Source organism: Drosophila yakuba, chromosome X (genome assembly GCF_016746365.2).
Source record: "Drosophila yakuba strain Tai18E2 chromosome X, Prin_Dyak_Tai18E2_2.1, whole genome shotgun sequence".
Lineage (NCBI taxonomy): Eukaryota > Metazoa > Arthropoda > Insecta > Diptera > Drosophilidae > Drosophila > Drosophila yakuba.
Window position 1 is genome coordinate 10,362,067 of NC_052526.2, and position 13,099 is coordinate 10,375,165.

General features: G+C 44.5%; 4 protein-coding genes across 10 annotated transcripts; 2 read left to right on the forward strand and 2 right to left on the reverse strand.

Annotated features, from left to right (window-relative positions):
- The first annotated feature begins 61 nt into the window (after window positions 1-61).
- LOC6524918 (odorant receptor 13a) lies at window positions 62-3,359 on the forward strand. 4 transcript variants are annotated; one of them, XM_039370200.1, is made up of 7 exons: window positions 62-553; window positions 1,524-1,831; window positions 2,030-2,461; window positions 2,530-2,629; window positions 2,695-2,802; window positions 2,864-3,052; window positions 3,112-3,359. In XM_039370200.1, exons 1-7 carry the CDS (start codon window positions 146-148, stop codon window positions 3,184-3,186), a joined length of 1,620 nt encoding a protein of 539 aa, XP_039226134.1. In that variant the 5' UTR covers window positions 62-145; the 3' UTR covers window positions 3,187-3,359. The 4 variants fall into 4 exon arrangements, with proteins under 4 accessions (XP_039226134.1, XP_002100758.2, XP_039226135.1 ...); XM_002100722.4 differs by having other exon boundaries at window positions 62-490; window positions 3,112-3,358; XM_039370201.2 differs by having other exon boundaries at window positions 613-1,831; window positions 3,112-3,355.
- Window positions 3,360-4,206: 847 nt separating this feature from the next.
- LOC6524919 (kinesin-related protein 4) lies at window positions 4,207-9,235 on the reverse strand. Of its 3 annotated transcripts, none has more exons than XM_002100723.3 (4): window positions 9,034-9,235; window positions 8,632-8,961; window positions 7,915-8,026; window positions 4,207-7,854 (listed from the first exon to the last, which is right to left on the reverse strand). In XM_002100723.3, the coding sequence occupies exons 2-4, from the start codon at window positions 8,786-8,788 to the stop codon at window positions 4,314-4,316; spliced, it is 3,810 nt and encodes a 1,269-aa protein (XP_002100759.1). In that variant the 5' UTR covers window positions 8,789-8,961; window positions 9,034-9,235; the 3' UTR covers window positions 4,207-4,313. The 3 variants fall into 3 exon arrangements, with proteins under 3 accessions (XP_002100759.1, XP_039233797.1, XP_039233796.1); XM_039377863.1 differs by having other exon boundaries at window positions 9,030-9,235; XM_039377862.1 differs by having other exon boundaries at window positions 8,632-9,235.
- A 674-nt stretch (window positions 9,236-9,909) lies between these two features.
- On the forward strand, window positions 9,910-11,537 carry LOC6524920 (solute carrier family 25 member 46). Its single transcript, XM_002100724.4, has 4 exons — window positions 9,910-10,090; window positions 10,153-10,274; window positions 10,335-10,674; window positions 10,730-11,537. The coding sequence occupies exons 1-4, from the start codon at window positions 10,059-10,061 to the stop codon at window positions 11,496-11,498; spliced, it is 1,263 nt and encodes a 420-aa protein (XP_002100760.1). The 5' UTR covers window positions 9,910-10,058; the 3' UTR covers window positions 11,499-11,537.
- A 412-nt stretch (window positions 11,538-11,949) lies between these two features.
- Window positions 11,950-12,925, reverse strand: LOC6524921 (NADH-quinone oxidoreductase subunit B 2). 2 transcript variants are annotated; one of them, XM_015190475.3, is made up of 2 exons: window positions 12,842-12,925; window positions 11,950-12,790 (listed from the first exon to the last, which is right to left on the reverse strand). In XM_015190475.3, exon 2 carries the CDS (start codon window positions 12,778-12,780, stop codon window positions 12,115-12,117), a length of 666 nt encoding a protein of 221 aa, XP_015045961.1. In that variant the 5' UTR covers window positions 12,781-12,790; window positions 12,842-12,925; the 3' UTR covers window positions 11,950-12,114. The 2 variants fall into 2 exon arrangements, with proteins under 2 accessions (XP_015045961.1, XP_002100761.1); XM_002100725.4 differs by having other exon boundaries at window positions 11,950-12,787; window positions 12,842-12,922.
- Between the last annotated feature and the right edge of the window lie 174 nt (window positions 12,926-13,099).

Genomic DNA, 13,099 nt, shown 5'->3' on the forward strand with positions numbered 1-13,099 from the left:
AGGATTTTGGCCAGGCGAAAAACGATTGCCGCCGACCGGAGGCAACCCAAGCAGCCAGCCATTCAGCCAGCCAAGTTCGACGCAGTCGCAATGCGCCGCAATCTCAACTGGGAGATTCCCAATCCCGGCCATCCCAACCCATCCCATGCCATCCCATGCCATCCCATGCCATGCCATGCCATGCCATACCATCTCAACCCACATCCAGCCAAGTGGCCAGTGCTCTCCATTCCATTCCATTCGCAGCTCAGCATCTCGGCTCTCTCTCTTCGGCTGTGGGCCATGTCCTTTTGGTCCTCGGATGTGCTGCTGTTCGGATGCAAGGATGTTCGGATGCGAGGATGTTCGGATATTCGGATGCGAGGATGTTGAAGTGTTCGGGTTCCTTGGCTCTTCAGCAGTCGGAATTGAATGCTCTCAAGCGCGGCTCTCTCACCGAATCTCGAAACACGAAATCCACTCCTTGGCCCCGACGGGTTCTACAATCCGGGTACGTCTGTTTATGCCCGTTATGTGGAGCAAAAGCAAAAGGGTATATTGTATTCGTGCAAAGGTGCGTAATTGTAAAAGGAAGTGTAGTATACACCTACGCCTACGTACATTTCCATCTAGCCGTGTCTGTCTCTCTGTCTGTCTGCCTGTCTGCCCGTCTATCTGGCCGGCGAGATCTTGGCCAGCTTAATGGACTGGGACTGGGACTGGGAAAGGGACAGGGGAACTGGGTCTGCAGTGCTCCATGATTGGCCACGCCCCCTCCCGCCGCCTAACTCAATGGAGATATATCCTTACGCCCAGCGAGTTGTGACCTGATTTATATTAACTGGTTTTGAAATGAAGTTAGGGTAAATAAAAGCTTCAAAATGAACAAAGGCTACATTTATAATAGACAAAATGGCTTTCTAGCATGAAAGCTTGCAATATCGCAGGCATAACGCAATTAAAAATATTCGAAAAATTTAAAGAAATTTTATAAAAATCTATCTATACACTCGTAAAACTGTTTGAAGCTCAGATGTGTGATGTATTGTATTTATTTTTTGTTTCTAACGTTTCAATTTGAATAAAGTGAAATATGTGCAGCTTACCTGTTTATTTTCGAGTGAGTAACAGCATTTGGTACTTTAAAATATAGCCAAGTTTAGTTTGTTGTTGGGCAGTAAAAGGGCAAATTAAAATACACACGTATTCACAAGTTATAGCCACTTATTTGTGGCCGTAGAAGGAGTATAGTTTCGTAGGATTTCACAGGCACACACCTCCTTGGAAAATGCGTTTGATCAAAATTTCATATTAGCCACTTAATGAGGTGGTAAGTACATGCTTTGTGTGCAAACGCTTTCTAAAATATTTACTGTGTAATTATGGAAAATGATAAAAAGGGGAAATATTTTTTAAGGGGGGGGATGGGAAGTAAGTAAACTATAAAAGTAAGAAATGCCAAAAGATAAACCTAGTGCCTTGGCATTTGCCACAAAGTCATGTTCTATTCATATCCCTACAAAGCACTCCGATTTCCCATTCAGTGCGTTTGGCTGAAACTGAATGGTTCTTGGCCACTATCGGAATCATCGAGGCCATGGAAGAGTGACTCCTTTTTGGCCACCGCCTACGTAATGTGGGCGTGGTACGTCATTGCATCCGTTGGCATAACAATCAGTTACCAGACGGCATTTCTGTTGAACAACCTATCGGATATCATCATCACCACGGAAAACTGCTGCACCACCTTCATGGGAGTCCTGAATTTTGTGCGACTCCTTCATCTGCGCCTCAATCAGAGCAAATTCCGCCAGCTCATTGAGAACTTTTCCTACGAAATTTGGATACCCGAGTGAGTCCATGTTATGAGGATTAGGCAAATGCGCGGAAAAGTATGCTACGTTTTTGTGTGCAAAAGAAGTAGCCTACTTTTCTGGGCATGCTTCTGGACACTGCGTCCTGTAGAGTTTTCTATGGAATTATCCTTTTTCAAACTGGTTTTTCCGATAAAATCTTTATTAATATCTATTGAGTACCCCTTGGCAAACAGCTCGTCAAAGAACAACGTTGCTGCGGATTGTCGCAGGCGCATGATTACATTCAGCATAATGACATCCTTGCTGGCGTGCCTGATTATAATGTATTGTGTCCTGCCGCTGGTGGAGATCTTCTTTGGACCCGCCATCGATGCGCAGAACAAGCCGTTCCCCTACAAGATGATCTTTCCGTACGATGCCCAGAACAGCTGGATCCGCTATGTGCTGACCTATATCTTCACTTCGTATGCGGGCATTTGTGTGGTCACCACATTGTTTGCGGAGGACACCATCCTGGGCTTCTTCATCACCTACACTTGTGGCCAGTTTCAGCTGCTACACCAACGAATTGCAGCACTATTTGCGGATTCCAGTGCGGAATTGGGCGAGAACATACAGCTGGAGCGCATCAAACGTATTGTGGAGAAACACAACACTGTTATCGAGTTGGTATTGTGACAACATTGTATTACAATGATGATTCCATTACATGTTGCTATGATTTTGGTAATAGTTTCGCTAAGCGGCTGGAGGACTTTTTCAATCCCATTCTATTGGCCAATCTAATGATTTCATCAGTGCTTATTTGCATGGTTGGATTTCAGATAATTACTGTAAGCTTAACACAAGTTCATGTGTGCTTATATACTGACGAGATTTTCTGTCTATACTTAATCAGGGAAAAAATATGTTCATTGGGGACTATGTGAAGTTCATAATTTATATATCCTCAGCCTTATCGCAGTTATACGTCCTTTGCGAGAATGGAGACGAACTGATAAAACAGGCATGAATTTTGATGGATTTTTCAATTTGTAACCAATTAATCAACTATCTACATTGAACAGTCCACTTTAACGGCGCAAATTCTGTATGAATGCCAATGGGAAGGATCTAATCGCATGGAATCTCATTCCTTTACGCCAACGAACAAGCGAATCCGAAATCATATTTCGTTTATGATCCTCTGCAGCCAACGACCCGTAAGGATCACGGCTTTCAAGTTCTCAACATTGTCCTTGCAAAGCTTTACGGCCGTATGTGCAGCACATTTTGTGGAAGATATTAATCACATTATTAATCACATCCTTTTCAGATTCTAAGCACCTCGATAAGTTACTTTACCTTACTGCGGTCCGTTTACTTCGACGACGAAAATAAACAGGACTAAATATATTTACGTACATATACTAGTAGGCAAATATTTAAGCAATTTATGTTCGCTATCAGTAGTAGTAATAGATACAATGCAACTGAAATCAATACATTCACTATGAACCGGCGAGTTGGAACAAAGTGGTTCCATATGAATAATAAAAAAAATAAAAAGGCCAAAAATCGTTTTTCTGGTTTCTGCGACTATAAATATCAGTATTTTGATCAGAACTTTTGAAATATTGGTCCGAATATGGAATGGCATACCTCGTTGAGCTCGTAATTAAATTTCCAATCGAACTGTGTTTTCAAAAAAAAAAATTTTTTTTTTTTCATTTTTTGCAATTGTTGATGATGGTACCCCTTACAAAAAATGCGAAAATTAGGCCAAAAATTATTTTAACAAAGTCGTTCAAAAAGTGATTTGGTTGGTTAGTATTGGTAGATAGGAGTACAAAAATGTAATTCTTTTAACTTTCTGACAATTTTTAGCCAATTTATAACGAAAATTCCAATTGTAAATATCAAAATTTTGCAAATATCGATTTTCTGTGTTTTTGCGTAAATTATTATCAGTATTTTGATCACAGCATTCGAAATAGTGGTCCAAATATGGAATGTCATACCTCGTTGAGTTCGTAATAAAATTTCCAATCGAACTGTGTTTTCAAAAAAAAAAATTTTTTTTTCACATTTTTTGCAAATTTTGATGATGTTACCCCTTACAAAAAATGCGAAAATTTGGCCAAAAATTATTTTAACAAAGTCGTTCAAAAAGTGATTTGGTTGGTTAGTATTGGTAATTAGGAGTACAAAAATGTAATTCTTTTAACTTTCTGACCATTTTTAGCCAAGTTAAACCGAAAATATCAATAGTAAATATTGCATTTTTGCTAAAATTCGTTTTCCCCTTTTTTTTGCGGTTATTAATATCAGTATTATCATCACAGCATTCAAAATATTCGCCGCTTTAAAAAAACAAAAAAAAAATCAAAAAAAAACCATCTGTGGATGCTAAAGAATTAAAGGCGAGGCGTGTATTTTCTTATTTTTAATGAATTTCTCAGACAAACATAAGATCACAAATAGTAACTATTAATATGTTTGTAATTAAAATATGCACTAAACCCATACATCCTTGATCTAGATATCGTTCTTGCCGCGCGCCGAGCTCCCCGCAGTGGTCGTGGTATTGATAATGGATGCACTGCCGCTGGTCAGAGACGCACTAGTCTCACCTCCTCCTCCTCCTCCTCCCACTCCCACTCCTATTCCCACTCCGACTCCCACTCCCACTCCCACTCCTCCTCCACCGGCAACCGCAGTCTGTCCCAATGGAATGCCGTGCTGCATGAGGAAATCGTGCTCGTTCTTCGCCTGCCGCAGCCAGTTGCGCAGATCCCGGGTTCGCTCCACCAGACAAGTGGTGTAGTTGACGGCCCGCGGACTCTGGGACACAATGGTATTGGCCGTGAGGATGGCGGCGCCCATGGAGCTCTGCATCCGGCCGGCGGCCAGCTGGCGATAGGTCTCCAAGCGATCGGCCAGCGTGGGAATCGAGTGGGGAATATGCACTGCTCCATCGCCATCGATGCCATCGGATGGGAGAAGGGAGAAGTTCTGGGTTGCGGAATGCTGATGCTGATGCTGATGCTTCAGCACCTGCGACCAGCCGAGGTCACGTGGCGATAGGATCGGGATGCCCGATGCGGCTTGATCATGCTGCTGCTGCTGCTGCTGCTGCTGTTGGTATTGCTTTTGCCCGAATATATCGAGAATTTCGCGAATCTCGGCATTCAGTATCTCCAGATTTTCAATGCACTCGTTCGACTCCTGCTGGTAGTAGTCCTTCTTCTTGTGGAAATCGGCGCCACTGGCCAATTCGGTGCTGCTGAAGCCGGAGCTGGAGTGCGACGATAGATCGCTAAGTGTGGCCGCATCGTCGATGGTGCCCAGATCGAGGATCGATTTCTCCTTCTCGTAGATCCTCAGCAGGCTCTGTTCCAGATGACGCAGTCGTATTATCTTCTCGCCCAGCAGGGAACGTGTGCGATGGAGATTCACCTCCATCTCGGTCAGTTCCTTCTCCTCCTGGATCAGCTGATCGATGGAGTGTTTCGGCGATAGGGCGGTTATCTTCCGCTGCTGGCCGATCTCCCGCTGACGCAGTCGGAAATTTGTGCGCTGTGTCCTTAGCGATTCCTTGGCCCGACGCACCGAATCCCGCTCCAGATGGATGCGATGCTTGAAGAACTCCAACTCCGAGCCCACACCATTCGGCTTGATGGAGATGTCGGTGAATGGGTAGCGCAGATGATAAGGTGCATCCAGGGTATTCTCCGGAAACTGATCCTCCAGCGCCTCGAGCTTCTGTAGCTGATGACGCAGATTCTCCACCGGAGTACAGGGTCGATCGCCCTTATAGCTGGTATCCGAGTTCAGGCGCGACGTGGATGCCGATTTGGTGCGCGAAAAGACGATCCTACTGATGCCGCTCGACTCCTTGATCTGGTTACTATTGTTGTTCCTCTCCAGATTCGATTGTGTGGCCACGGCGCCCACTAGTCCGTCCCTCGATGAGTTGCCATTATCACTGGCCGTTCTGGCGGAGATTACCCCGCTGGCGGATTTGAGGAATGGGCCATAGCGACCATTATTATAGGTATTCGATAGAGTCGTATCCGATTGACTAATGGAGGTATTATCATCCTGCAGCTGCAGCTGCCGTATGTTGTACGACTTGGTCAGTTGACTCTTGTGCTGAACTGGACCTGGTTTGACAATCGCCTCACCGGCGATTGCCTGATCCGAGTAGCTGAGCGAGCGATTGTCGCTATTGCCGGATTGGGGCTTGTAGTACCGCTCCATGGAGCGCTCCATTTCGGTGCCACTGTTGGTGGACTTGGTGCTGTTGGTGTGGTTTTGTTGCGGCGCCATCTGCGCCTCTCGCCGGCGATTCCTGCGCTCCAGCGACAGCTTTACGTCCGTCTTGAGGCGCACGTACTTCTCCTTGAGGCACCTGTACTTGTCCTCCAGCAGACGCTTCTCGCACCTGACCTTCTCGTACAGCCGCTCCTCGCCCTTCTCCCGCACTCGCTGCTTCTCCGCGTCCAGCTCGCGGGCAAACTTCTCGCGCATCTGGGACAGTCTGGAGCTGTGCTCCCGCCGCAGCAGCTCCTCCTCGCCATGCAGCTCACGCTCGAGATCGCGAAGGATCTCCTCGTGATTGGCCTGCAGGGTCTCCATGCGGCTCTTGTGCTCGGTGGCCATCGAGGTGCGTTTGCCCTGCAGCTGCCGCTCCAATTGCAGCCGATAGTTCTCCATTTGCAGCTCGAAGGCCTCCTCCAATTTGTGCTGATGCGATGTCAGCCGGAGTTCGTATTCGTGGCGGAATCTCTTCAGTTTCGCCTCGTGATCTCTTCTAATCGCCTCAAAGTCATTCTGCAGCTGGGCCTCCTTGTCCGTAAAGCTGGGCCTGCATATTGACTTCTCCGATGGAGGCACTTGAATCGATTTGAGCTGCAATTGTTCCAGCTCGTAGCTGTGCTTTCGTCCCAATTCCTCCAAATCGAAGGCATTATTGCCGGCCAAAAGTGAGGAGTCCTGTTCTGATTTATTAATAATAAAGCTACGCACCGAACTGCCCTTCGAATCGGAATCTGTGTCGTCGTAAAATAATTTTGGTGCATCAATGTCCTTAGTGTTATTCGAAGCTGCATCTCCAGATCCTGATAATTTCACTACTTCCGGCATAGTCTTTGGTATAGTCTTATTCGAGTCTGATAAGAAGGGATTGCTATTGTATATGCCCTCATCATGATCGGGCCAAGGATTAAGTGCATCTTCCTTATCAGCTTCATCTATGTCCTCATCTTCAATCACATCATCATCATCGTTATCATCAACATCATCATCATCGTCGTCGGTTTGAACCACCACATCCTCATCATCATCCTCCGATTGCGAGTGCTCATTTCGCTTATAGGATTGCGTCATCTTGGCCATCGATGGGGTCTCCTCGGTGGAGCTCTTCACTCGCTGTCCCTGATCCAAATTAAAGCGCACACTCTTCTTATCCTCCACATCCAGCCCAGTGGGCTCCAGTCGATCCAGTCGTCGACTTATATCGGTTATGCTCGAATCGCGCAAAATACCCTTCACACCGGACGGCGAGGTATATCCATCGCTTTCGAATTGTCTATGTGCCTTTTGAAACATCGATACTGTAGTACCAGAAAGTTTAGCACCTCCATCGCTTTCCTCCGACTTCTCGGCTTTTCCATTCATTTGACTAGTGGTCGAGGGTTTATTTGCTATTTGGGGCTTTGACTTGGTCACCTCGAAACCAAGTTGATACAATCGACCCATATCCTTGGTTCCAGAGTCCAAAAATCGACTCTTGGCACTACTAAATACGCTGGCCTTGCTGGCCACCGACCATTTCCGGGCCAAATTATTCAGGGGCAATGGTCCCGGCGATGGAATATCATCGATACCCTGCATGCTACGTATTCCGGAGTCCAGCTGCGACAGATCATCATTATCCCCCACCGATCCCGTGTCCACAGGCTTCTGACGCGCCTGATTAACCAAATCGCGATATATGGCATCTAGTGGATGGTCCCACTGCGACTCCTTGGTTCGCGTATTGTGGTAGTAGTGGCCATTCTTCTCCTCCGAGTAGCTGTCATCCGAAAATATTATCTTTTTATGCGTTTTTAACAATATAATAAGGAGTACTCACCATATCTTCCAATCCGATGGCAGTGCGGCCATCAATCCTTCCTTGGCGAGATAAAGCAAATGTGGTTCCTTCTGAAGCTCGATTCCAATCAGGGAGGCATACTCATTGATTTCTGTATGAAAAACGGGGAATATATATAATTAAAAGTTCAAAAAACTCATCATACTTATTTTTTATACTTTCAATAAGTAAAATATGATTTCAATACATTTTTATAGCTTTGTAAAGGAAGGAAAATAGGTTTGGGATTTTTTACAGGCTGTGAAGACGACCTTACAGTTAAAAACTGGTATAAAATCAATTTTTCTTAATTTATTTGAAAAATTTGACCTTTTTAAAACTGATTTCCTTTGCTCTTTCTTTTTGGTTTTTCTTTATTTCTAATTTAAGTATGCCACAGCCCGTTTTTATTAGCAATACAATGCATTTTTGAAGTATTGGAAGTGCTTTCATTGATTTAAACTGCCGTATATGTACATATATACCTAGGTACATATATGCCCCAAATGGTCAAACGTTATGCACAAGTAAGGAATCACTTTTTATTGGATTGTAACAGCATAAATTGATGAAAACACATTCGGGGCAACCAAATGGCTTGCCAATTGTAGATTTTCACCGGAAAAGCCGATATTTAATGCTCTCACCCACACGAATGCGTTCGTATATGGTAAATAAGTTACCAATTAGCATATGTAAGTAGTCGACGGAACTTACCCTCTGATGAGGGGAAACACGCCTCGTCGAATACCTCCTCGCAGATGACGGACGAGCCCTGGGATGATGATGGTGTGGTTGGTAGCGATTTGATTAGCTCAGCGGATGCCGTGCCCGTGCCAGAGGAGATCCTCTTGCACATGCTGGTGCTCGTCATGATGGGAACTTTAACTGGGATTTCACTAACCGAAGAAACTCGAACGGAGCTGGCGTTTTTCGATGCTCCGACGGAGTTATCCGTACTCGAAGTGTCGCTCAATATATTTGCATATATTGTTATATTTTTCGGATTTGACAATCATAGTTCTCCATACCAATCGTTAGCGAGTCCTGCCGACAGCGGAGCAAATGCCACAATAATCGGATGCAGTTTGACCTAAAAATGAAAATACAAATACCTACTGAGTCATCGCTATACCCAATACTCGTAGTATGTGCGTGTGTCCATGTCGGAGCGGAGCATGCTCCGAACGCGGGTTGCTGGCCAATTATCTGGTTGGCAACAGGATATGGCAGCGAGTTTGCGTGTCCGCGCAGCCCGACGACTCCCAAATCCCAAATCCCAGGTCCCAGGTCCCTGTCCTTTCCACCACGAAAGCGTTCGGCTGCCTGGCCCGATGGAAAATACCAATATTTAAATACTGTCGTTATCCTTTTACAGGAAAACACCTCCAAAATTAGGGTGTGGTGTGTCCTTACTTCGGCTCAATTCCACTTATGCTTCTCTTACAAGACAGAAGCGTATTTCGTTTGGATTTTCTTACCTTTTGAAAGGTTTTATTTAAAGTTATGTTCTCAAAACTCTGTTTTGTATTTCCTGCTAACAATTCCCAATAAAAAATGCATTTATGTTATACCTATGTATTTCCGTTTCCTGAGTATGTTAACCATGGACAGTAAATGCGGCTTTTTAACGAGTTTATGTTCTGTTTAAGCATTTTTAATAAATTAAAGCATTGCACTTATTTTTAGAAGTGCATATGTATTTAGTCTTCAATGAATGGTTTTTGAGTTTATAAAGCTGACAAAAATGTATTCTTAATTAATATAGTTTAATTTCTAATGTGACTTATCTTTCTTCTTTTCTGTATATTTCCTTTTTGGCAGCTGGCCATTTAAATAAGTTAACGTAAAAAGCTGACGAAGTTATTATTTTTCTTATTTTGGACAAAGTTTTTAAGGGAATGTTTTAACTGAGAGTGTAAACAACACAATTTCATTAGATGTGATGCCGTGGAAACGGACTAAAGCTTTTATACCAACCAAAAACTAGTGTGACCTTTTGTTTGGGTAATAGCCATAGGATTGTTCCAATTATACTTCAAAACAATTGAATATTATGTTTAAAACACCTCCCAAACCTGCCTAAAAGTAGTAATAATATAAATATCAAATCCGTAACTACCAAAGAACACACGGACTCAGTTATGGCGGGAATGAATAACTATTCTAGCTTATTGTATGTTATATGTGATGATATATAATCACCATGCCATAATAATAATAATCATCCATTTATAGACTTCAAGCGGATGAACTGGACGATGAACGCCTGGCCAAGAAGCATCGGACTCTGGATAGGGATCTACACTTATCCGTGACCTGTAGTCCTAGCAAAAAATTTTCGGATAATCAGGATGATGGTAGGAAATATCCGTTTCGCAATCTTCCAAAGCTTTCCATCTATGATTTGCATCTTACAGATACATCAGTTCGAAAATATCTGGTCGTCGGTGTTCAATGGGTCTCCCTGGTCACCGAGAACCTGCTTAGCCATCCGTTTGTTGTGCTGCGCCGGCAGTGCCAGGTGTATAATGCCTCGAGACGCTACCATCTGCAACCCTTCCAGCTTCTGCCCAGCATCGTCCACCTGCACCGAAGGCAGGGACTGACGACTCTGTGGAAGGGCATGGGCAGTTGCCTTTTGGTGCGCGGCATGACGCTGGCCATCGACGACTTTATCTCGAAGGTGACCAGCTGGCCCAAGGATGTGGATAGTCGTACCACACTAAAGCGATTCGGACAGCATATCCTGCTCAAATGGTACCCATTTGTCAACCTAATCTTCACCATCCTCTTATTGCTTTTCTATTTACAGCATAAGCATCGGCCTGGTGGTGCCCTTTCATGCAGCTTCTCTCGTCGAAACGGTGCAGAGTGACATTGCCAGCGAGAAACCCGGTCTTTTCGATGTGTTTCGGGAGGGAAGTCTGCGATTGTTCTACTGGAGCTCTCCGCAAAAGGGCCGTATGCTACCAGCCTGGGCTCTGATCGGGCCAAGTGTTTCATTTGGCATCACCAAGTATTTGTTTAATCTTGTGATACGGGGCGTGTCCTCGCGCATAATGCGGCGCCGTATAACGAGTTCCCAGGACAGCCAGAGTGAAAAGAATCAGGACACCACGCTAAAGGATCTGAATGCGGAAATCTATGCCAGCCTTATTGCTATCGTAACCACTGAGGTCATATTCTTCCCGTTCGAAACGATTCTACACCGTCTGCAACTGCAGGGGACACGAACTATAATCGACAACCTCGACAATGGCTACGATGTCGTCCCCATTCTAACAAACTATCAAGGAGTCGTCGATTGCTATCAGACAACGATTGTCTCCGAGGGAGTTAGTGGCCTCTACAAGGGCTTTGGAGCCATGATCCTGCAGTTTGCGGCACACGTGGCTGTGATCAAATTGGCCAAATGGGTTGTGAATCAAATCATCGAGGTCACCTCCAACCGACCACCACAGCGAATAGTTAAGCACTATAATCTGGATGAGGTTGCCTACAATTCCAGGTCCACGACCTTGTCGCCAAGCCTTTCCAGTACCGAAATGGAGGAGAATAGTCTTGTCCAGAATTCAGATTAGTTAATGGCTAGCCCAATTATATTGCATATGTAAATTATACACATATTTGTTTGTTTTTCCATTTTCTTTTGGGTTTATTGGGACATTAGCATGAAAAATTGTATTTTAAGGGTTGGCTTACTCTGCTGTTGCGTTAAAAAAATCTGCCAATTAAAAAATATAACTATTTTAAACACTTGAAACTGAATTTATATTCTTGCACTATAAGTTCCGAACAGGACCTTGAAATGAATACAGAAAAATTATGTGAAAACAGAGGTTCGTCCTGTGGTTGGTGCGATCGTTCCTATGACAACTAGACGATATGATTGTGTATACCATTCACGATAAAAAAAAAGGACACTAATTTTGAAGGCAACCATAACTCTTTCGATAACATTTGAAACACGACCGTTGGCAAACGTACGATTCAAGCTGACATTTGGATACAGAACACAGCACAGCTTGAATGTTTGTATTTATATCGAAAGGCATTTATTTGCTATATCCTCGTGATCCAACAAACAATATATACAACAACTGAACGTTAACAGAACGATATTTAATATGATTTCTGTTCGCAAAATCGTATGTCGTTTGATGTTTCACATTTTAAATATAAGTTTCGATCGTTGCCTTACTTCCTATACCACATCTGGAGCGTCTTCATCCGCTTAACCTTCTTCTGCAGCTGCAGGACGCCGTACATGAGTGCCTCGGCGGTTGGCGGGCAACCGGGTACGTATATGTCGACGGGAATTATCCGATCGCAGCCGCGGACGACGGAGTACGAATAATGGTAGTAGCCACCGCCGTTGGCACAGCTGCCCATGGAGATGACCCAACGTGGCTCGGGCATTTGGTCGTACACCTTTCGCAGGGCCGGTGCCATTTTGTTGGTCAGCGTGCCCGCGACGATGATGACATCGGCCTGACGGGGAGATGCACGAAACACGACACCATACCGATCCATATCGTAACGCGGAGCAGCGATGTGCATCATTTCGACGGCACAGCAGGCCAGACCGAAAGTCAGTGGCCAGATCGAGCCCTTGCGTCCCCAGTTAAGCAGATCGTCCAGTCTGGCCAGCGACCACTCCGCAACGGAGGACTGTTTGGTTCCGAACGGAGAGTAGCCCTTCTTGGGTAGATTTTGGGCCACTTCGGCGACCGGGAGCGTTTGTTGTTGGCGCATTAGGACCATATTCAGTGCGGGCACCGCCGAAATCGACGCATTCGACGTCTGGGTCGCCTTTTGAAGAGCCCGGGCCAGGGTCGATGACATCATCGCCGAACGCAGCATATTGATCCTGCTAAATTATATCTATAGTTATGCTGGAACAGTGCATTTAAACATTTAATACCTATTTATGTAACTTCAACTTATTTCGATTTATAGGGGATGCGTATGATGTGACCGCCGCGGAACTACTAACGAAAATACCAATTGCGCCAGAAAAATATACTGAAATATACCAATTTACTTAAGATATCTTATTCTCGCACAAGCACATCACTTGCGCAAGAATGGATTTGATGCACTATTCACACAAGAACGCATAATTAGGCTAAAATTGTTAATATTTTTAAAACAGTTTTAGATTAAACTGAACTATGAATGC

What these genes read in the sequence shown, in the direction of transcription:
- LOC6524918 (XM_039370200.1), top strand. Translation starts at nt 146, where the DNA reads ATGCCATCCCATGCCATCCCATGCCATGCCATGCCATGCCATACCATC. An exon ending in AAACACAACACTGTTATCGA is followed by an intron (nt 2,462 to 2,529) that starts GTTGGTATTGTG and finishes TTTTGGTAATAG; the next exon opens with TTTCGCTAAGCGGCTGGAGG. An exon ending in GAGACGAACTGATAAAACAG is followed by an intron (nt 2,803 to 2,863) that starts GCATGAATTTTG and finishes TACATTGAACAG; the next exon opens with TCCACTTTAACGGCGCAAAT.
- LOC6524919 (XM_002100723.3), bottom strand. Translation starts at nt 8,788, where the DNA reads ATGACGAGCACCAGCATGTGCAAGAGGATCTCCTCTGGCACGGGCACG. An exon ending in GTGTTTCCCCTCATCAGAGG is followed by an intron (nt 8,027 to 8,631) that starts GTAAGTTCCGTC and finishes TTTTTCATACAG; the next exon opens with AAATCAATGAGTATGCCTCC. An exon ending in CCATCGGATTGGAAGATATG is followed by an intron (nt 7,855 to 7,914) that starts GTGAGTACTCCT and finishes TTCGGATGACAG; the next exon opens with CTACTCGGAGGAGAAGAATG.
- LOC6524920 (XM_002100724.4), top strand. Translation starts at nt 10,059, where the DNA reads ATGGCGGGAATGAATAACTATTCTAGCTTATT. An exon ending in AATAACTATTCTAGCTTATT is followed by an intron (nt 10,091 to 10,152) that starts GTATGTTATATG and finishes ATCCATTTATAG; the next exon opens with ACTTCAAGCGGATGAACTGG. An exon ending in TTCGGATAATCAGGATGATG is followed by an intron (nt 10,275 to 10,334) that starts GTAGGAAATATC and finishes TGCATCTTACAG; the next exon opens with ATACATCAGTTCGAAAATAT.
- LOC6524921 (XM_015190475.3), bottom strand. Translation starts at nt 12,780, where the DNA reads ATGCTGCGTTCGGCGATGATGTCATCGACCCTGGCCCGGGCTCTTCAA.